Source organism: Scyliorhinus torazame, chromosome 1 (genome assembly GCF_047496885.1).
Source record: "Scyliorhinus torazame isolate Kashiwa2021f chromosome 1, sScyTor2.1, whole genome shotgun sequence".
Taxonomy (NCBI): Eukaryota; Metazoa; Chordata; class Chondrichthyes; order Carcharhiniformes; family Scyliorhinidae; genus Scyliorhinus; species Scyliorhinus torazame.
The window spans coordinates 369,842,239-369,865,885 of NC_092707.1; the positions used below are offsets into that span (position 1 = coordinate 369,842,239).

Sequence of the window (23,647 nt, forward strand, 5' to 3'; positions counted from 1 at the left end):
TAGCGAGGGTGGAAATTTGGCGCCCCCGTTGGCTGGTGGTGGGAATCCCACGGGCGGGGAGCGCGTAGCTGGCGGGACCAGAGAATTCTGCCACCGGCGAACGGCCGGAGAATTCCGCCCCACTGCAGGCCTTGAGCATAAATATCGAGACTGTCACTCCAGTGTACTACAGAGGGAGTGCTGCACTGCTGGAGGTGCCATTTTTCAAATGAAACATTAGAAGGAGGCTCCGTGTGTCCTCTCAGGTGGATGTCAGAGGGATCCCATGGTACTGATCTGAAAAAGAGCAGGGGAGTTATTCCTGGTGCCCTGGCGAATATTTATGCCCGCAATCAACATCACAGAAGAACAGATTATCAGGTCACTGTCATATTGCAGTTTGTGGGAGCTTCCTCTGTGAGTAAACTGGCTGCTGGATTCTTCGATTGCAGCAGTGGGGGCAGCACAGTGGTGCAGCGGTTAGCACTGTTGCCTCACGCCACCGAGGTCACAGGTTCGATCCCGGCTCTGGGTCACTGACCGTGTGAAGTTTGCACATTCTCCCCGTGTTTGTGTGGTTCTCACCCCCATAACCCAAAGGTGTCCAGGGTAGGTGGATTGGCCACGCTAAATTGCCCCTTAATTGAAAAATATGATTTGGGTACTGTAAATTTTTTTTTTGAAAAGATTGTGACAGTGATTGCATTTCAAAGGTACTTTCCTTGTGTGTGAAGCATTCTGGCATGTCCTGGGTATGAGAAATGTACAGAACTGTAAGGGTTAATGTTATGTTCGAATCAACCACTAGAGGGAGCAAGGTGCATAACTATATAAAGCATTGATGCTAAACCTTCTGGGAGAGTGTTGAGGAGAAGGCTAGGAGAAAGACTGTAGGAAAGCGAGTGTGAGTGAAAACAGATAATAGTTATTGTATTAGTCTAGAGATTAGTGGTAGATGAGTGTAGATTGTATATTTATTGTCAGTTGTTTATTATATAGAAGTAAGTGGTCGAATTCAATTAAGTAGTGTAAATAAATCTTTAGCTTTGTTTAATACAAAAGCTAGTTGTGTTCTTTGTGTACACTACGCCAAACATCCTAGGATCTGAACCACAAAGTACACCACACTGGGGTTATGGAAGGCATATATAAAAGCCAGTCTTTTTAAAGAGAAATCAGAGTAGAAATTGGTCTTCATTGCACTGTTCTCTGGGTGGAAAATGGAGATAAATAGGACCAATTTAACATCCCACACCCTATCTTTGCCCATGCTCGGGTTATGACCACCTTGGTAATGGCTGATTCTCAAGCACCCCCATGCGCTGCGTTAAACCTCCTCGCATATACGAATAAGGATCTGTTTGAGGATCCCTGTTGGAAATACATCCAACTGGAGTGGAGTGTTACACCAGGCCTGCTCGGGCCTGGGTCACCAGTTCCAACTGGCAGTCCTTAAAGTGACTTCTGCGGGCGACAACAGAGTATATTTGTCCGATACTCACCTTCATGTGCAGCAGGGCTGAGATTTGCGCAGGCCATTACAATAATAATCACGGGAGTAAAGTGTGTACAGAATTACGAATTACAGAGCACTGAGCTCCAGCTGCGCCACACAGATGCCTGTCCAGGATAGTTCAGGTATAGTTGGCGATGCAGTAGATTAATAGGCTTCAAACAGAACACTTCACGATATAAAACTTCCCTTTAAATATAGCACCCAAATCATGGTCGTATGAATATGCCCGTTATAAGTGGTCGGAATTGTACTGGAAAAGGCACAGATTTCTCTCTGATAAATACAAACTTTCAGTGAAGGATGTGATATTAAGCTGAAGTGCTGCATTTTCTCTCAACAGCCCTCTTGCAGTTTTCAGTTCTTTTAAATATTGATGAAATTGCATAAATTGAAGAAGTCTATGGCTTTAGAAAGCAAATACTTTACTTCAACAAATGTTCCTAAGTGTCCTGAAATTGACTTTTTTCATGTAATTACATTTTTGCACTAATAGCTTGCTATTTATTGTGATTATAATTGTCTTAAGTATGGCAACATAATTCCATTTGCAAATAGCATGCATATCATTTTACTATAAAAAATCCATTACTGTATTGAACTCTGGAAGGGATCTTTGTTGTTTGTCATTGTTGCATTTATTAGCAGCGCAAGGTTTCAATCAATGGAAACAACATTAGTCCTTATTGTTCATTCTTACACATGGGGGGTTTATTTAATGGAGCGGCGCAATCATCACGAATGACTTTGTTTAAAAGAGATTCTAGTTTTATTGGTTTCAATAGTTTACCAATAACTAAACTCCCTTTCCTAATAAAAACAGAAGCTTTTGAAAATGCACATGCAGGTAGGGCAGCATTTGAAGGCGAAAGTCAGGCCGAGGTTTTGGACTGGCCCCTTCATTGATTCTGCGTGAAATTTTAAAACCTACGAACATACAAACAAAGAGCAGAAGTACGCCATTCGGCCCTTCAAGTCTGCTCTTCCAGTGAATAAGGTGTGCGATCTAATGGCCATGCTGTGCCCAAAAAGCTGCTCGCCAAGGTGCAGCGTGACCATTGAAATCCAGGAGACCTCGCTCCTGGGATCTACCCAGCTCGTCACGCCTCACGTGATTCAACGCAATCTCGCGAGACGTTGTACTGTGAATCCCACCCACAATGGGAGGGATCATAATTTGGCAGTAAGCCTCACTCTAATGTGCAGATTCCCGAAGTACCTGAGGCTTTTGTCTCAGAGACCTTGGGTGAGCACAGTTCAGCATAGGTTCTGACAAATGGGAACTAGGCGGAATGGCACTTGTGGGAGTCCCCCAGGGGATCAGAGGCCCCCAGCTGCATGCCCTTTGGGCAGAGTGGTCCCCTGGCACTGCTGGTGCCACCTGGGAATTCTGGCAATGCCAGTCTGGCACCTTGGAAGTGCCACCTTAGTGCCAGCTTGGCACTGCCAAGCTGCCCAAGTGGCATTACCAGCTGGCATGGGGACTTCCAGTTTGGCACTGCCAAGCTGTCATTTTTGCATGTGTGTGAGTGATTGAGCCGGGTTTGCTTGCTGTGGGTGTTGGGGGGCAGGAACCTCGAGCGAAATTCTCCTACCCGCCCCGCCACATTTCTGCCCCGATCCGCCGGCGGGATGCTCCGTTACACCGGCCGGTCAATGGGGTTTCCCATTGTGGGGCAGCCCCACGCCGTCGGGAAACCCCCGGGCGCCGGCAAAACGGAGACTCCCGCCGGCGGAGAATGACGCCCCTCATTTGGGTTGAGCAGAGGTTGGGGATTGTTTCGGGATCTTGGAGATCGGGATGCCATTTAAAAATGGTGTCCCGATCTCTCGCTACAATGGGAACTCCCAGCGAGTGGAGGGCCCCATTGTACAAAACGGGGCACTGCGAGCACCAGGAAACACGCGGCTAAACGCGGTCATTATGGGACTTTGGGAGAATTACACCCAGGATTATGGTTTATTTGACAGTAATCTCAAATCTGAATCCCACCTATATTCCCATTAACCTATCTCCCCCCTTGCTTACCACAAATCTATCCACCTCTGCCTTAAAAATATTCAAAGACTCTTTCTGTTTCCACCACTTTTTCCAAGGAGGGAGTTCCACCAACTCCTGACACTGACCTGTCATTCATTCTCCAATGCTGACTGGGCTATGGTGAATTTCGGGTTTGTATTTCAGATTTCCAGCAATTAACAATTACTGCATTTTCAAATGAATTCAATGATGGTTAAATGTTTTGCATCGAGCGACATGAAAAGTTGTTAATACAATGCATGCTTATTCATAAATGCACGTTTGTTCACTGATTTGTAGAATTATTTCCTTGACTAATAAACCCCGCTGTTTGAAATTCAAAAGTAAATCATAACAACATTTGAAGGGAGAAAGGAATAATTCGTCCAATCAGACTCGGAACATTAGTGATCCTGTATTGCAGGGTTTCCGAAACTGGGTTCTGGGGATACATCGAGGGGTTCCGGGCTAGACCAGGCTGACAAATTTGAAAAGTGCTACCAAGCTCCTTGTCCTATCTGAGGTGGACGCCTCCGGATTCCAGCCACTGATTGGACAAGCTGGAAACGACACTAAAGTAAGGCCAGAATTCTCTCCGATGTTGGCAACGGCCAAAGTCGAGCAGGAGGAGCAGCGTTGATTCAGCTGACGGCAATGGCGGCTTTCTCTGCTGCTCTGGAGAAAAGTACAGCTATTCAGCTATAGTGTACTTCACTCTCCTATTCTCAAGAAACCAGACTGAGTTTCTTTGGAGTTACAAACAACGCCTTTCTTCGAGCTAGCAAGGGCTTGTCACGTTCCGACTTGGCACGCCAGAGAGTCCTGATTCAAGAATTACACAGTCAGTTATACTTCAGATTCAAAGATGTGCAGGTTAGATGGATTGGCCATGCTAAAATAAATTGCCCCTTAGTGTCCAAAGATGTGCAGTTGTGTAGGGTTACAGGGTTCCGGGGAAAGGGTGGGAGAGTGGGCCTCAGTATAGAATCATATAAATCATCAAATCTCTACAATGCAGAAGGAGGTCATTCCGCCCATCAAGTCTGCACCAACCCTCTGAAAGAGCATCCTACCTAGGCCAATTCCCCTGTAATCCCATAACCTCACCTAACCTTTGGACACCAAGGGGCAGGTTAGCATAGCCAATCCACCTAACTTGCACATCTTTGGACTGTGAGATGAAACCGGAGCACCCGGAAGAAACCCACACAGACACAGTGAGAATGTGCAAACTCCGCACAGACGCAGGGAGAATATGCAAAGTCCACAAAGACAGTCACCCAAGGTTAGAATTGAACCCGGGTCCCGTTGAGGCAGAAGTGCTAACCACAGAAGTGCCAAGGTTGGTGCAGGCTTGATGGGAGAATGGCCTCCTGCAGCACAGTAAGGATTCTATTCAATTACAAGAAATTAGCATTTACCTGTCAGTTATTACTGGTTATCTATGTCCAGTCACAGCTATTATTAGGTTTATATCAGTGCCATGTGAGTGTCCCTATAAGAAATGTTTTTGTCTTATCACATGGCTTCAGTGATGTCATTGTGTGGGTGGAGTTGGGCTGTGGCCCTGCGAGTTTTTACTTTCACTTTGGGTTGGGAGCTGGCCGTGGCTCTGAGTTTTACTTTCGCTTTGAGTTTGGACTGGTTGTACTGCACAGATTGAAAAGAAGGGTTTCTCTATCTTCATTTTAAAAGCTGTCTCCAGACTGCTTGATAACTTAAAAGAGATAATTGCTTTCTGGAAACAATTCAGACCTGCTGTTTGGAAAGGAAAGAAGAGCATCAATACCAAGTCTTATATCAGTAAGAGGGCCGTGCGCTGGGCCACACCTTTGAGAAGGTGGTTCTAGTTTTTACTTGGATCTTGTTATTTTTCTAAACCCTGGCCCATAACAATAGTCTGTGAGAACAATAAGCCAATCCTAACATAGGCACATCTACTTAATTCGAATGTCCAATCAATACAAAGACACGTACATGCTGTTCTCTAATATTAATCTCCGATTTCTAGTTATCAGGCCTGTGCTTATCAATGACCTCTTCTACTCGACTCTCCTAACTTATAATGCCTGTCCCAAGATAATAATGTTTCAGCAATAAACAGTGCTTTGTGACAGTGCCTTCCTTTCTGTGTACTCCAGACAATTTGGCAGCAGAGCAAAATGGTGAACAATCCCACACTGTTATTTCCATCCTTGAGAATGACCATCTGTAGCTTCCCTATCCTGGGGACCCCTCACCAGTAAGAAGTGTCCTTGGGGTGTATTTCTGCAGCTAAGTAGGTTGTGTCTCACACATCGATAAAGAAGAATGTTAGCTCCTTCAGCACTTACTTGATATCTAGAGTTTTAAAACTAATTCCGATATGACGTCTAGAACTACCCCCCCTTTCAACCTCCATTTGTCTGGGACTTAAAAAAAGAAACTTCCAGTCACAGGTGCCACGGCGTATCGCTGGCGGGTGGCCTTGGAGTCGCCCACCAAACCATCAACTCAGACCTTGAGGCGCCAGGCCCCCACTCCCTCAGCATACAATTAGCAAACCAGGAAAGTCTTCACTCACATGCACCTCCAGCATCCTTGCACCCTCTGCAGCCAGTGGCACTACGCTTGCATCAAGTTGACACCCCTGGCATTACTCTGTAATCAAGCTGGCACTTCCCTGGCATTACCCTGGCACTACCGTGGAATCAATTTGGTCCTACTCTGGCCTTACCCTGGCATGACCATGGAATTAAGGTGGTACTTCTCTGGCATTACCCTGGCACTACCCTCTCTCCCTGAGCACTGCACTCACCTCTGAGCTTCCCTGGGAGTATATCTTGCCAGGAGCACGCTTTCTGTGACCAGTCGTGCTGGCCCCCATTCTGACATCACGTCACAGTGCATGGATTTTTTGACATGTGGGGAATCGTTTCGGATAATGGGTCTGATAATTATATGATGGGTCGGAGAATCGCCGGGGGCTGGCGTGAATCCCGCCCCCGCCGGTTGCCGAAGTCTCCGGCACCGGATATTCGGCGGGGGCGGGAATCGCGGCGCGCCGGTTGGCGGGCCCCCCCCGTGCGATTCTCCGGCTCGGATGGGCCAAAGTCCCGCCGCTAAAATGCCTGTCCCGCCGGCGTGGATTAAACCACCTGCCTTACCGGCGGGACAAGGCGGCGCGGGCAGGCTCCGGGGTCCTCGGGAGGGCGCGGGGCGATCTGGCCCTGAGGGGTGCCCCCACGGTGGCCTGGCCCGCGATCGGGGCCCACCGATCCGCGGGCGGGCCTGTGCCGTGGGGGCACTCTTTCCCTTCCGCCTTCGCCACGGTCTCCACCATGGCGGAGGCGGAAGAGACTCCCTCCACTGCACATGCGCGGGACTGCCGTCAGTGGCCGCTAATGCTCCCGCGCATGCGCCGCCCGGAGATCTCAGTTCCGCGCCAGCTGGCGGGGCACCAAAGGCCTTTTCCGCCAGCTGGCGGGGGGGAAATTCGTCCGGCGCCGACCTAGCCCCTTAAGGATGGGGCTCGGCCCCCAAAGATGCGGAGCGTTTTGCACCTTTGGGGCGGCGCGATGCCTGACTGATTTGCGCCGTTTTGGGCACCAGTCGGCGGACATCGCGCCGTTTCCGGAGAATTTCGCCCGAGGTTCCTGACATTCATCATTGACAAGGAGAGGACGCAATTACGTCCTGGTTTGAAGTTATGAAGCGCAACTTTAGACTTCATGTGATATCTTCCACTCCTGTGAACAAAGCTGCCTGATGCAAATGGAAGCAGAAAATCCCAGCCTCAGTCTTCAAATTTCTAGCTCAGCTTGAGAGATAACAATGGTGCGAGGTACAGCGGCCAACAAAGTGATGGAGAGAGCAAGAAATTTAGTGAGTGTGGAAGTGGCCATCAGGCAGGAGTGAAGGGGCGAGCTGGCCTCGGAGTGGGAGTGAGAGCATAGCAAGGTGAAAATGGGGCGAGGGTTGGGATGGGAGGGAGAATGAGGTCACGGGCATGTGAGAAAGAGAGTTGAGGTTGTGTGTGTGTGTGTCTAAGAGAGAGAGGTGTATGTGGGTCAGAGAGAGAGATATGCATGTGCCAGAGAGAGAGGTGAGTGTTTGTGTGTGTGTGAGAAAGTTAGAGGCGAAATTGTGAATAAGTATTTTACAGAGAGAAAGAGGTGAGAGTGTGTGAGGGGAGCGAGGGGTGAGCATGTGTGAGAGAGAGGTGAGTGTGTGTGAGAGAAAGAAGTATATGAGCGAGAGAGAGAGAGAGAGAGAGAGGTGAGAGTGAGTGCATTATCTGTGCGAGTGTGAGTCTGTGTGTGTCTGGGAGATGTGAGGGTTCATCATGGGCGGGATTCTCCGATTTCGCGCCGGGTCGGAGAATTGACGGGGGTGGGGGGGTGGCGAGAATTGCGCCACGCCGCTCCGACTCCGGGCTGCCTATTATCCGACGACCGGAGCATTGGCGGCAATCGCGCCCGCGGCGTCGCCGCTGCGCCGGTTGGGGGCTGTTGAAAGTGCCCCCCCCCCCCGCCCCCGGCGATTCTCTGCGCCTCGACGAGCCGAGTGTCCGCTGGCGTGCATAATGTATGGTCCTACCCGGTGGGACCTCGAAGTTCTGGCTGCGGAGGCCGTCCTGGTGGGGGACAGAAGGATCCGACTCCGGGGCTGACCTCCATGGTGGCCAGGCCCGTGATCAGGGCCTACCGATCGGCGGGCGGGCTAATTCCGGTGGGGGGGGGCATGTCCCTCTGTGTCGGGCCCCTGTAGGGCTCCGCCATATTGCCCGGGGGCCAGCGCGGAGACGGCAACCCACACGCATGTGCGGGTCCGCACATCCGTGCCACAGCCGGAGCGGGTCTGCGACGCGCCGGAGCAGCCCCCTAGGAAGGGGTGAATGCCTGGGCCTGGAGGCCTGTTGGCGCTGGAGTCGCTGGAGCTGGTTTTGAAGCCGGGGTCAACACTTGGCCAGGATTTCAGAGAATCCCAGCCCATGTGTTCGATATGAGAATCCAGCTTTCCACAGCACTCCCGATATTAAACAAACTTGTGAATCAAAGGAGCAGCATCACTCCTCCCATTCAAAATGACAAAAACGTGAGACTTGAGTACCGTTTTTAATAAGAGAACTTTTTAATTGTAATAAATATACATGTGAGAAATAGAAAAGACTTCTATAAATTTGTTTTTGTAAGTTTGTACCTATTAAGTAAAAACAATCAATGTTTTGTGGTTTAATCTTCAGCAAAATCAAAATTTTTCTCAGGGGTTCCATCAGTGCTCTTGGGAGGTCCAAAGGGTGCAGTGGCTGGAAAGGTTTAGCAAACCCCTGCTTTATTGGGTTGTTTTACTGCCCTTAGTTCCACCAATTCCGCACAATGTAATAAATGCATTAATTCTATCCTGGAACCACCTATTGGAGTTTCTGGGGTGATGCCACAATCCCAGTGATTTGCAGACGCCTGTGGATTTCATCTCAGGAAATTAGGAGTGTCCAGCCAGTCATTTTTAGTTACAGAACATATTGGGCCCCGTGCCCAAAATGCTGCAAGTGGGAGACTATGGAATCAGCTCCTTGAAGCCTGCCACATATTCTAGGAGAAGCAGTTGAGTAAATTACTGAAGCTCCCGGTGCAGGGGAACTGCCCTGTTGAGATATCAGGATTCGGTGTCAGATCATGAGAGTGCCTTCAAGAAGTGAGGCAAAAAGAGACCCCTGATAATATGCATTTCAAGCCTTTTAAGCTGGAGATTTGGAAACCGCTTTACTGGTCATTAATAGCAGCCTCCGCTCCCGGCCTGTCCATGAGCTGGAAAGCCCCTCCAGCGACAATTATTGCTACTGGCACTGGTCCCTCCCGAAGAGTTGCAGAAAGCCAGGCACTTTTCATTCTGCGGTAGTTCCACCTCATTTAATTACAGCTCTTCCACTGAAGCCTTGACTGTTGTCAGTGGCAGTCCAGTACTTTAAAGGAACCATTTTATAATTGCATGTAGGTTTGTGCTTGTGGAAGAGTTAATCACTATCCTCTGGCACACACTGAAAATTGCTTCTGTTGATGTCAGACTAAGCTGTGATTTTTCCTTCCAGTCTGTCAACAATCGCTGTCGAACTCGTGGACTGACAATGCCAACTTTGGCGAGTTACCAGGAGATCGACACGAGTGGAATAATGACCCAACAAGGATTTGAGGAGGAGGATGGGGGGGGTTTCCTCCGGGTGCTCTGCTTTCCCACAGTCCAAAGATGTGCAGATTAGGTGGATTGGTCATGATAAATTGCCCCTTAGTATCCGGGGATGTGCGGGTTAGGTTTCAGGGTTACGGGGTTAGGGTGGGGTGGATGGAGGAGTGGAAATGGGTGAAGTGCTCTTTCGGAGGGTCGGTGCAATCTTGATTGGCCGAATGGCCCCCTTCTGCACTGTAGGCAAAATTAAAATCTCCCCCAATGTATCACGGAAGGCAATTTACACCTTTGCCGCATTTATTGAGAGGGATGTGCACAAGCCTTTGTTTTAAATAAAATCAAGTGAGGGTATGAAAAATAAACTGGATCAGTAGCTTTTATTAGGACTTTTGTGGAGGACCTCTTGTACATGTTTGAAAAGCATGTAAAACAGCATGTATCTTCTGAAAATAGAAATTATGTCAAGCTGATGGTACTTGGAGCAAATGTTTCTGACATCCTTGAGTGAAAACAGTTCTTGCAAAGTATATTTTGTGACAGCACTTGTCTCACTACATGCTAATGCTAATATGGTTCACTTATTTGAGGCCAACTTGTTCTTTCCCATCCTTTGTACTTTTAAAAGAGTTCAGCACCATAGTAATATATAGAAAAAAATCGCTAGGCATAAAAACAGGTAACCATAATGTTTCTTTTGTAAGAATAATGATGCATGTTGAGATCAGCTCCATCACAGACGTATGAACAAAGTGTGAAAATAATATAATACTTCACGTCTGAAAAGTAATTACTTGTACAGAGGAGTTTAACTTAGTTAAGGAGGTATAAAGTAGGAGTCTTGGCAATGGGCTGATCTGCCCCTTACATCATGGGTTTATTCTACGATCTTGCACTCTCAACATGTGGCCTGAGAAATGATGGTAAAATGGTGTCATGCCATCACTGACCTGAGCTTTATTTGAAAGTTGCTCCCTGCTGAATACATAACAATATGGAAAATTGCCCAGGCATGTGCTGCCCATAAAAATCAGGCCAAATCAATCCAGCCAATTACTGTCCCATCAGTCTACTCACGATCATCAGCAAAGTGATGGAAGTTGTTTCCGACAGTGCTATCAAGCGGCACTTACACAGCAATAACCTACTCACTGATGCTCAATTTGGGTTTCACCTGGGGCCAATTGCCTCCTGACCTCATTCCCACCTTGGTCCAAACATGGACAAAAGAGCTGAATTCAAGAGGTAAGGGGAGGTGAATTCAAGAGGTGGCATCAGGGCAGCATGTGACAGAGTGTCACTTTAAGGAGCCTAAGTAAAAGTGAAGTCAATGGGAAATGGGGTTGGGGGGAACTCGTCACTGCTTTTGGAGTCATTCCTAGCACAAATGAAGATGGCTGTTGATGTTGGAGCTCAATCATCTCAGCCCTAGGATATTACTGAACATGTTCCTTAGGTGAGTGTAATAGGCCCAGCCATCTTCAGCTGCTTCATTGATGACTATCCCTACATCATAAGGTCAGATGTGGGGATCTTCGCTTGAAATGTGCTCAGTGCTATTCGTAACTGCTTAGATACTGACGTAGTCTGTTACAACAAGGAGCAAGACCTGGACAATATTCAGGCTTGGGCTGGTAAGTGGCAAGTAACATTCATGGCACACAAGTGCCAGGTAATGATCATCTCCAACAAGAGAGAACCTAACCATCTCACTTTGACAAACAAACAATGACATTACCATCACTGAATCCCCCACTATCAACATCCTGGGGTTACAATTGACCAAAATCCAACTCGACTAGCCACATAAATACTGTGACTATAAGAAGCAGGACAGACACTAGGAATTCTGCAGTGAGCAACTTTCCCTGACTCTCAAAAGCCTGTCCACCATCGACAAGGCACGCATCAGGAGTATGATGGAATATTTTCCATTTGCCTGGATGAGTGCAGCTCCAACAAGCTCAAGAAGCTTGATATCATCCAGGAGAAAGCAGCCCACATGATTGGCACCCCTTGTATAATAATAATAATAATCTTTATTGGTGTCACAGGTAGGCTTACATTCACACTGCAATGAAGTTACTGTGAAAATTCCCTAGTCGCCACACTCCAGATCTCCACGCAGCTCCGGCTGCCGCTACGGGGCCCTGCACTTCCCGCCGCGGGTCCGCGCATGCGCACGGCGGCCGCCTGCGGTGCCGGCCCCGCACGACATGGCAGACCCACACAGCGGGTCGGCGCCGAAGACGTAGGGCCGCCCATATCACGCACACCCAGATCGGTGGCCCCCGATCGCGGGCCTGGCCTTCGTGGAGGCCCCGCCCTGGTGACGGATCCACCCCGCCCACCCACCAGGATGGCCACCGCAGCCGCGACTCCAAGCTGTCGCCGGGTGGAGCCATACGTGAACCATGGCGGCGGGAACTCGGGCGGTCATCCACGGAGAATCATCATAGGGGCCTCTTTCAATGGCCCCCAACCGTCGCTGCGTCGACTGCGCGACTGGCGGCGATTCTCCGGTCGCTGGAGAATTGCGGGAAGGCGTCGGACCAATCACGGGAAGGCGTCGGACCCGATCGCACGTCCGATGTCCCATTCTCCGCCCCCGTGCCGAGCGCGATTGCGGCACGGAGGCTCGGAGAATCCCGGCGCACGTCTTTCAGGACACCTGGAGGAAATCCACACAGACACGCAGAGAACGTGCAGACTCCACACAGACAGTGATCCAAGCCGGAATCGAACATGGGAACCTGGCATTGTGAAGCAACAGTGCTAACTACTGTACTACCGTGCTGCCCCTTACTCCATCTCTCCACTACTAGTGCACAGTGGCAGCAGTGTGTACAATCTTCAAAATGCATTTCAGCCCCTCACCTGCACTCCTTAGTAAGCACCTTCCAACTCTGTGACCTTTACCATCTAGCAGGATGAGGAAAGTAGACACATGGGAAAACCATCACTTGCAAATTCCTCTCCAAGCTCGACACGATCTTCACTATATCACCATTTACTGTCCTGGGGTCCTAACAATATTATGAATGTGTTTTTTTATTCATTTAGGGGATGTGTGTGTCGCTGGTTAGGCCAACATTTATTGCCCGTCCCTCGTTGCCCTTCAGAAGTTGGTGGTGAGTTGCCTTCATGAACCGCTGCAGTCCTTGAGGTGTAGGTACACCCACTGTGCTGTTTGGGAGAGAGTTTCAGGATGTTGCACCAGCGACAATGAAGGAACGGCAAAATATTTCCAAGTCAGGATGGTGAGCAACTTGGAGGGGATCCTCCAGGTGGTGGGGTCTAATTCACCTAACACGTACGTCTCTCGGGACTTGTGGGAGGAAACCGGAGCGCCCGGAGGAAACCCACGCCGACACAGGGTGAACGTGCAGACTCCGCACAGACAGTGACCCAAGCGGGAATCGAACCTGCGAACTGACGCTGTGAAGCAACAGTGCTAACCACTGAGCTACCGTGAGTAAGTACCACTTGATAGCACTGTTGATGACTCCATCCATCACTTTTCTGATGATGGAGATTAGACTGCTAGGGCAGTAATTGGCTGGGTTGGATTTGTCCTGTTTTGCATGTACAGGACACAGCTGGGCAATTTTCCACATTGCCAGGTAGATTCTAGTGTTTTAGCTATACTGGAGCAGGGGTGATGGCTTAGGGGTGTGGCAAGTTCTGGAGCACAAGTCTTCATTACTACTGCCGGAATATTGTCAGGGCCCACAGCCTTTTCAGTATCCAGTGCCGTCATCCGTTTCTTGATATCTCGTGGAGTGAATCATATTGGCTGAAGACTGACATCTATGATGCTGGAGACCTCCGGAGAAGACCGAGATGGATCATCCACTCGGCACTTCTAGCTGAAGATCTTTGCGATTGTCGCAGCCCTGTCTTTTGCACATATGTGCTGGGCTCCTCCTGCATTGAGAATGAGGATATTTGTGGAGCCTCTTCCTCCAATGAGTCGTTTGATTGTCCATCACCATTAATGGCTGGATGTGACAGGACTGCAGAGCTCAGATCTGATGTGTTTGTTGTGGAATGCACCTGCAGCAGTTCAAGTGGCTCACCACCTTCTCCAGGCTATTTAGGGATGGGCAAGAAATGCAGGCCTTGCATGTGCACTCACATCCCATGAAAGAATAAATAGAGAGTAGGCATAAATGGGTCTTTTTCTGGTTGGCAGGATGTGACGTGTGATGTGTCACAGCGATCAGTGCTACTGCCTCTATCAGTAATTTATATAAATGACTTGGATGAAGGGACTGAAGGCATGTGTAGTATCTCACACGGGCACCTGGGACCAGGTTGATTATGGTCCCATGTGGCTCGAGGGGTATGCACTGCTCTGTTAACTATGGGGCTGGGACTGTTTTATATAAGGTCAGCCTGACTAGAATAGGCGTCCAGAGAGAAAGGACCAGTGAACCCGAACCAGGTCCTGTGTGTGTATACGTTTCAGTTGTGAATAAACCAGTATTTGTACTCGACTGACTCCAGTTGCTAAACTTGCTGGTGAGTAAATTGTGAGAGGACATAAGGAGGTTACAAAGGGACATGAAAAGGTTAAGTGAGTGAGAAAAATCTGGCAAGAGGAGTGCAATGTGGGCAAATGTGAAATTGTCCATTTTGAAAGAAAGAATAAAAAATAAGCTTATTACCTAAATAGTGAGAGATTGCAGAGCTCTGTGGTGCAGAGGGATCTGGGTGTCCTAGTGCATAAATCACAAAACGCTAATACATAGGTACAGCAAGTAATCACGCCGCGCCGGATGGCGGGCCCCCCCCCGCGATTCTCCGGCCCGGATGGGCCGAAGTCCCGCCGCTAAAATGCCTGTCCCACCGGCGTAGATTAAACCACCTACCTTACCGGCGGGACAAGGCGGCGCGGGTGGGCTCCGGGGTCCTGGGGGGGGGCGTGGGGCGAACTGGCCCCGGGGGGTGCCCCCACGGTGGGCTGGCCCGCGATCGGGGCCCACTGATCCGTGGGCGGGCCTGTGCCGTGGGGGCACTCTTTCCCTTCTGCCTCCGCCACGGTCTCCACCATGGCGGAGGCAGAAGAGACTCCCTCCAATGCGCATGCGCGGGAATGCCGTCAGCGGCCGCTAACGCTCCCGCGCATGCGCCGCCCGGAGATGTCATTTCTGCGCCAGCTTGCGGGGCACCAAAGGCCTTTTCCGCCAGCTGGCGGGGCGGAAATTCGTCCGGCGTGGGCCTAGCCCCTAAAGGTTGGGGCTCGGCCCCCAAAGATGCGGAGCATTCCGCACCTTTGGGGCGGCGCAATGCCCGACTGATTTGCGCCGTTTTGGGTGCCAGTCGGCGGACATCGCGCCGTTTCCGGAGAATTTCGCCCCATATGTACGGAAGGATATTGGGTGGGATTCTCCCAACGGGAGTCTAAGTGCCGACGCCAGAGTGAAAACCGGAGTGTTTTACTCCGGCGTCGGCGCCCGTTCCCAGGCCCCTATTCTCCCCCCTCTCTGGGGCTAACAGGGGCGTCACGCGATTTACGGGGGGGCGCCTCGGCGCAGCGTCAGAGACCTGGCGCTGCATAAAAGACGCGGCCCCTTGGGTCCCGCGCATGCGCAGTTGGGCCGGCGCCAACTAGCGCATGCACAGTGGCCGTCCTCCCCCAGGCACAAACATGGCGGATGGATCCAAGCTCGCCGGCGGAAGAAAGAAGGCCCACCAACAGAGAGGCCGGCCAATCGGTTGGTCCCGATCGCTTACCAGGCCACTCGGAGGCCCCCTCCAGGAACGGAGCCCCCCTTCCCCACCCCACAGGCCACCCCCACAAGCCTTCGCGACGAGTACCCACCGGCAGCGACCAGGTGTGGATGGCGCCAATGGGACTAGGCCGTTTACGCGCGGCCGCTCGGCCCATACGGGACGGAGAATCGCCACTCGCCGATTGCAGTGATTCTCCGAGCGGCCCGGCATGATTTGCGCGCCGCTCGTTTCAGGGGGGTGGGAGAATCACGTGCGGGGGTCGGGGTAGCGTGGCGCGATTTGCGCGGCGCCCCGGCGATTCTTTCACCCGGCCGGTGGGGGGGGGGGGGGGAATACCGCCCATAAATGCATTATAAGTGGTTCAAACGTTCACTCGACTAATACCTGAAATGGACAGGTCGTCTTATGAGGAAAGGTTGTAGATGTTAGGATTATATCCATTAGAATTTAGAAGACTAAGAGGCGACTTGATCAAAACCTTGAAGATCCTGAGGGGGATTGACAGGGTAAAAGTGGAGAGGATGGTTCCTCTTGTCGGAGAATCTAGAATTAGGGGTCACTGTTTAAAAATAATGGATTTCTCATTTAAGACAGAGATTCAGAGAATTTTTTCTCTCAGAGGGTCCTGAGTCTCTGGAACTCTTTTCCTCAAAAGGCAGTGGAAGCAGAGTAATTGACTATGTTTAAGGCACAGCTAGGTCGATTCTTGATTAAGAAAGGGGTGAAAAGTTATTGGGTGTCGGCAGCAATGTGGGATTGAGGTTACAATCAGATCAGCCATGACGTTATTGAATGGCGGAGCAGGCTCGAGGGGCCGAGTGGCCTACTCCTGTTCCTAACTCATATCTTTGCATGAAAAATACGTGAAAGTTGTATTATCCTCCGTAAAACATGGCAGGCTACTATTCCAGTACAAACAGTCATGTCAAAGGTATTCAACCCTTGAAGATGGGAACTACATGTGTTCGCAAAATGGCCCTTTCACCTTTGCATTTAAATCTGTCTTGAATAAATGTCAGGGCAATCTCAACCAAAGATGGCGACACACAGCACAAAACACTCTTAATTTGGCAGTCTTACTCTGTGCTTTCACAGAATCTTTAGTGTAATGCAGTGCTGTGTAGAAACTGGAAAATGTCACTGACATAATAAGAGTTATCTAATGATACTCCTAATATCCTCGTCTGATAAATTCAAAAATAATAGGAATGATTACATTGAATGTAAATGAGTAGTATGCTTTGACTATGTTCAATCCAATTTGCATCTAAAGCAAAGGCTCTCTATCCGGCCTAACTTCTGGCTCATAAACCTGGCCAAGTCACATGGCCAGCCCACCTCCCAATTTTAATTTTCAAATGTGGGCAGTGAACAGTTTCTATTTTAACTCTATTTTGATTGAAATAGAAATAAAACAGAACCATCTCACTATTCTGTCACAATGCTTGCTTTTAACTTCGCTTCTATTATAACATTGAATAAATATTCTTCGTTGTAAGGACACTGGGCAGAATTTTCCATTCTCTGCACAGAGTGCTGGCTGAGGCGAGAAAAGTGGTGTGCAGCTCGCAGGCTGCAAGGCCGGTTTTTCTCTCTAGATAATCCAGCATTTGTGCAGACAAAATCTGGAGGTACAGCCCACGCTGTCACACTGGCGGGGCGGGGCCGGAGAAACGCGGGATACTCGAGATCGGGCCACCGATCACAGGAATACCCCACACATGCATGGAGACTCCTCCCCCCCCCCCCCGACACAGGGAAACCCCCCACATGCACAAGTGAACCCCCGACATGCACAATGAGAACTCCCCGAACTGACATGGGATACCACCACCCCAATGGAGATCCCCAAAGAGACCTTCTGGCATTGACACCTGACACATTGAAACTGCCCCCTGGCAGTCCCCTCTGGCACTTCCCCCTGCCAGTTTGCAGTACCAACGTGCCGGGGTAGTTCCAGGTTTCCAGGGCAGCACTGTCCAGGCATATCCCTCCACCCCCTCCCCCCACCCACCCCCCGGGGGCTATGATTACTGGTGTGCCCCCGGAGGTTTCCCATCACCTAGTTCTCGTTTTTGAAAACCGGTTGTAAACCTCGTCGATGGGACGGGGAATTTCCTAATGTGGCGGGTCATAATGGTGGGGAACACTGCTAATTACATTTAAATGTTTTGAAATGAGGTCCCCAACTTTCCAGCGTGGGAACCTCGTGATGTCACCGGCAGGGTAGGAAGAATCAGAAAATGAGATCTCGCCGGCGAGAATCTCGTTTTCCAAGTCTCGCGGTATTTCGCACACACCTCGGATGTTTGTTCTCGTGGCGAACATGAGAAAGAGGTGAACATGTTGGGTGTACTCATCGTCAGAATCGACAAAGGCCTGAATTTTCACGGGGATGGAGAGGATCTTCAGCTTAGCCAAAACGGCAGCAGAACACCGATTCTGGAGGTCCTCCCCGCAAACCCCGCACCCACCATTTTTATCGGTGAGGGTGCGGGTATAGATGCAGGCAGGTTGCAGTTTGCACACACATAGTTTATGGGGACAGCTACATATGTAAAAGTGCAACTGTCTTCAAACAGATCCAATTTACGCAAGTAGATTGTCCAAAACACAACCTGTGGGCTATACATTTTTCCAGAGAAGGTCTAAGCCTATCAAAGTTCTTTGGAGAGATAGGGTACCATTCTGGAAAGATGTCCTTTCAAAGATGTCAAGTGCTCTTTGAGATTGTTGAAAGTTTTTTTTACCCAATTCTTTTTTTCCCCAATTAAGAGGCAATTTAACATGGCCAACCCATCTAACCTGCACATCTTTGGGTTGTGGGGGTGAGATTCATGCAGACATGGAGACAATGTGTAAACCCCACACAGACCCGGGGCCTGGGATTGTTGAAAGTAGACATGAATGTGCATAGAAAAGTGGATGAGCTCAATGGAAATGCCAAGCTGTCAAAGTATTTAAATCACCTGCCCTTTAAGTAAAGAAAGTCTGCAGTTTTTTAAAAAGTGCTTGCTATTTCACTCTATTGGTTGCTATGTCACTTTATTGGTTGATATAATTACAAGGACTATCATCATAGGATTTATCACAATGGGGTGTCTGTCAGTTTACAGTTTGATTGGCCACTCCAATCTTTAATGTGGGGTTGTGAATACAAATGCTTGTTTTATAAAGGGTTAAGTATTTTAAGGAAACATTTGTTTTATAAGAAATTAAGTAGTTGAAACAATTTAAATGTAGTGAATTTTTCAAATTATTTTTTTTTCCAATTAAGAGGCAATGTAGCATGGCCAGTCCACCTACTCTGCACATCTTTGGGTTGTGGGGGTGAGACCCACGCAGACACGGGGATAATGTGAAAACTCCACAAGAACAGTGACCCTGGGCCGAGATCGAACCCGGGTCCTCGGCATCGTGAGGCAGCAGTGCTAACCACTGCACCATCATGTCACCCTGTGAATGTTTTTTTATGAATGAGAGGCTTGGTTTTAAATGATGATGTCATAAATAGACACAGAACTGTATTTATTTCAGCTCTGCATGGGCCCTTGGGTCTGCCAATGGTGAATAGTTGGTGAGCTGCAACAGAGGGTGCTCAGGCAAAGCTAAGTTGGTGGGTGGCATGTGTTGGCATAAGTTGGTACTAAATTAAAATGGGAACTATAAAGGGCCATGTGGCATTGGTTGGCTTGTTGGGTATGAGAAGCCAAGGGTAAGAATATCATTTTGGAATTGTATAAACCACTGGTAAGGCCATAACTGAAGTATTGTGTGCAGTTCTGGTAACCACATTACAGGAAGAGAGTGCAGAAAAGGTTTACAGGAATGTTGCCAGGGCTAGAAAAGTGTAGCTCTGAGGAGAGATTGGATAGGTTGGGGTAATTTTCTTTGTTCTTTCTGGATGTGTAGAAGATTTTAGTTTAGATGGACAGCATGGTCGGCGCAGGCTTGGAGGGCCGAAGGGCCTGTTCCTGTGCTGTACTTTTCTTTGTTCTTTGTTCTTATTTTCCTTGTAACAGAGAAGGCTGAGGGGTGACTTAATTGAGGTGTTCACAATTATGAGGGGAAGTAACAGAGTGGGCAGTGATAAAATAATTTCCCTTGGTGGAAAATTCAAGAACCAGGGGACAGAGATTCAAGATAATTGGCAGGAGGTGTAGCGGGGACATGAGGAAGGACTTCTTTACAGAGAGGGTAGTGGGAGTCTGGAATTTGCTGCCTGAGTTGGTGGTGGAGGCAGGGACCCTAAACTCTTTTAAAAGGTTCCTGGATCTGCCCCTTAAGTGCTCTGAGCTACAGGGCAATGGACTGGGTGCAGGAAGCTGGGATTATAAAGGGCATCTAGGTGTCATCAGGCTGGCATGGACACGATGGGCAAAATGGCCTCCTTCTATGCTGTAACTTTTCTATGGTTTCTATGGTGAGTGTGTATAGGGTCATAGGTTGGCGTGGAGCATATGAGAGGCCATAGACCTGGGTAGAGGGGCACGAAGTGGCATGAGTTGGCATAGATGGGCATGGGGAGTGTGTGGTGGGGATGAGGGGTTGAGAGCTAGAGGGCTGTTTTTTGGTCCATTCTTTTTCTGACTGATCCTGGAGCACTGAGGCCAATCTTTCACTCACGCCTGCACCTGGCATCCCCTCTGTTTCCGAGGTATGGACGGGCTTGGCCTCTGTTAACACCCTCCCCCTCCCCCCCACCCCACCCTACTATCTCCCTCCCTACCTCTGAAAATCATGGCCTAAGTTTTTGCTGGATGTTTTCCAGGTGTGTTTTCAAGCAAATATATTGTTATGCTCAGCAATAAAGTATTTTTCTTTAAATAAGGGCAGCCAGAGTTATTTCCTTGATAAGCCACTCACCGTATGTTCTTTGGTAGGTAGACAAAGGGGTGTCATCTTTCAGCAGCCAAGTGAAATTCCAGGTAGTCAGATTGTTATTTGCAATCCACTTGTTTTCTTCAGATTGAGGCATTCCCGGAACTGCAAACACAAAGGACATAATTGATATTGTTTAAAGTTGTAACACTTTAAACAAAACAGGGGCATCTCAATGTCAATGCTTCCTGCAAAGTACCGGTAATTATTGGACAGTTAGCATAGCCATCCAGACACTTTCTTCAGAAGTTTCACTCCCTCACCGGTAACGATAAACAATTGGTATTTCTTGAGGCTTTGGAGAGTTAGTGATTTGCAAGCCCTTGGAAGAACTCTTCACCTTTTGCCGCCTGATGTACTACTTGACTGATTAATGAATTATTTCTCCCTCGGCCGCTTAATAATAATAATAAAAATAATCTTTATTATTGTCACAAGTAGACTTACATTAACACTGCAATGAAGTTATTGTGAAAAGCCCCTAGTCGCCACGGTGTCTGATCGGGTACACTGAAGGAGAATTCTGAATCTCCCAAATTACCTAACAGCACGTCCTTCGGGACCTGTGGGGGGAAACCCACGCAGGCACGAGGAGAATGCGCAGACTCCGCACAGACAGTGACCCAAGCCAGGCATCGAACCTGGGAGCCTGGCGCTGTGAAGCAACTGTGCTAACCACTGTGCTGTAATAATCAGCTGGAATCTCATTGCCATGGATAACTAGAATACTTTGTCAGCCCAGTCTTTCCACACAATGTTCAGGGCATGCTGGCGCATATTACAGCTGAAATATTCTTCATTCTGTTTTCTGTACTGCTCCAAAGCCTAGCTTTCAATAAAAACTCATCAGTAAGTCAGCATCAAATGCTACGCCAGCCTTTTTTGTCTTAGATGCCAGGAACTGAAGTTGCTACGCTGCACCAAATCACTGACAACAGGATTAGAGATCATTTATCTCTGTGATGTAAGGACACATGTTTTAGAAATACCTTGTGACAAGGAAAAGACAAGGACTATAAGAGCAAACTGCTACAAACCAAAGCAAACAACAATCATCATGGCCCAAGTGATGATGTGATTTAACAGCTTCGTGAATTTTCATGACTTGGCCAAACCAAAGTTTACTGAGCGAATATTTCTTCACCTTGTTCCTGTCCCTGTCCAATTTAGCAAAGGGCATTTTGAGATTTGCAACCTGACTTAACTGAACTCCATCCTTGCTGGCTCACAATGCGGACCTGATACCAGGCAATGTGAAAGTTAAAGGGCAGGCATAGAGGGCCAAATTAAACTTGTAACCTTGTCCTGAAATTAGTCATGTACTGTTTAGGTTCTGCCAGTAGTCAGAAGATAGTTATGAGCATGTTTTTATATTGTAGAGCACGTGTGGCTTAATGCACCACAGTGATGTGTTACATAATGGCAGGGCAGGCATTACAACTTTTACTGGGTTTGTTTGTTGACCTCAGCACTGCTGTCCAGGGAATTCACCAAATTCAGTCCTCATCCTGGTTCAGACGATTTAAGGATTTTTCATCCCAAAAAACACTCTTTTATGCCTGTCACTCAGTTCCGGAGGGATGATGAGCAGGTCAACGTTTGCCCACAGAAAGCGAGGTTACTGGAGACTTGAGGAGTGACTTGCCTCAGGGACTCTCCCTCTCCATCACCACAACCTCGGCAATGATCCGACAGGGACCCTGGGCGAAATTCTCTGGAAACGGCACGATGTCCGCCAACTGGCGCCCAAAACGGCGCAAATCAGTCGGGCATCACGCCGCCCCAAAGGTGCGGAATGCTCCGCATCTTTGGGGGCAGAGCCACAACCTTAAGGGGCTAGGCCCGCGCCGGACGAATTTCCGCCCCGCCAGCTGGCGGAAAAGGCCTTTGGTGCCCCGCCAGCTGGCACGGAAATGACATCTCCGGGCGGCGCATGCGCAGGAGCGTCAGCGGCCGCTGACGGCATTCCCGCGCATGCGCAGTGGAGAGAGTCTCTTGCGCCTCCGCCATGGTGGGGAACGTGGCGAAGGCGGAAGGAAAAGAGTGCCCCCACGGCACAGGCCCGCCCGCATATTGGTGTGCCCCGATCGCGGGCCAGGCCACCGTGGGGGCACCCCCCCAGGGCCAGATCGCCCCGCGCCCCCCCCCCCCCAGGACCCCGGAGCCTGCCCGTGCCACCTTGTCCCGCCGGTAAGAGAGGTGGTTTAATCTACGCCGGCGGGACAGGCATTTTAGCGGCGGGACTTTGGCCCATCCGGGCCGGAGAATCATGGGGGGTGGCCCGCCAACCGACGCGCCACAATTCCCGCCCCCGCCGAATATCCGGTGGTGGTGAATTCGGCAACCGCCGTGGGCGGGATTCACGCCAGCCCCTGGCGATTCTCCGACCTGGCGGGGGGGTCGGAGAATCTCGCCCCAGGTTTAGGCATGTAAACATGTTCCTGATAACAAGCTGGAGTAGCCCCAAAGAAATTCATCTACACAGCGAGGAGAATCATAAGTGCAATATTGTGTACCTGCAAGATTAATGGGCTAAGCGGTGCTATCAAAAAAAACCCTGAAGGTTAATGATGCCGATCACTATTTCTGCATAAAATCCGCAGCAATTTCAGGTGAGACAGATGCCTAGTTAAATGCGAATATCAGAAAGTTGCTTTCTCAGCTTCAAGAAAACAGCATTATGCTGACTGCCTCGCCAATGAAGTGCGTTGAACGTCGTGGAATGTTGCGTTTGTCACAGGTAAAGCAGTCACAGGTATTTCTTACAGTTTAATCACTCCCGCAGCTCGGGCTGGGAATCCACATTAAACTGTGTTACAATTAATTATGCAGCAAGAGGGTTAAAGTCCTCGCCACAGTGATCAGCAGGGCTCTCTTTGAGGTCAGAGGGTGAAGCCGCTGAATTCACCGCTCGCAAATCACCCCCTTCTCAGTTCCTCTGTTCTTTCCCAATCCTGAAAACTCATTGTTAATGAGACGCCCTGTCGGATGACCTTTTTGCGGGGATCCCAAATGCCTCATTTTCCCTCCCTGCACCATTCTGCAGTTTGCACTTTCAACAACTTAGTTGTTAAGCACAGTTTGAGCTGACGGGTTCAGGGACAAGTCTAACTCGTGGCGGACACCATCAGATGCCCTGTTACAGCACAACATTTGCCATTTGACCTCTGCTGTGTAGCAAAGCACCTGCGGACCTGCTCTGGCAATACGTGCTGCTTAATTATCACAATCAACGGGCGGGATTTAGCGGGCCCGTTAGCCATGGGCGCAAATCCCATCATGGCCAACTATTGAGAGAACCAAAAGCATCTATTTGAATGCATCATAGTGTACTTGGCAAGGCTAAAGTCAAA

At 49.3% G+C, this 23,647-nt stretch overlaps 1 protein-coding gene across 1 annotated transcript in view; it reads right to left on the minus strand.

Moving 5' to 3' along the window:
- Positions 1-23,647, minus strand: part of LOC140426516 (ALK tyrosine kinase receptor-like) — a 1,637,280-nt gene that overhangs the window by 1,183,177 nt on the left and 430,456 nt on the right. The window contains exon 2 of the mRNA XM_072511388.1: positions 20,280-20,399. Within this exon, the coding sequence (XP_072367489.1) occupies positions 20,280-20,399 (120 nt within the window). The remainder of the gene's footprint in view (positions 1-20,279; positions 20,400-23,647) is intronic.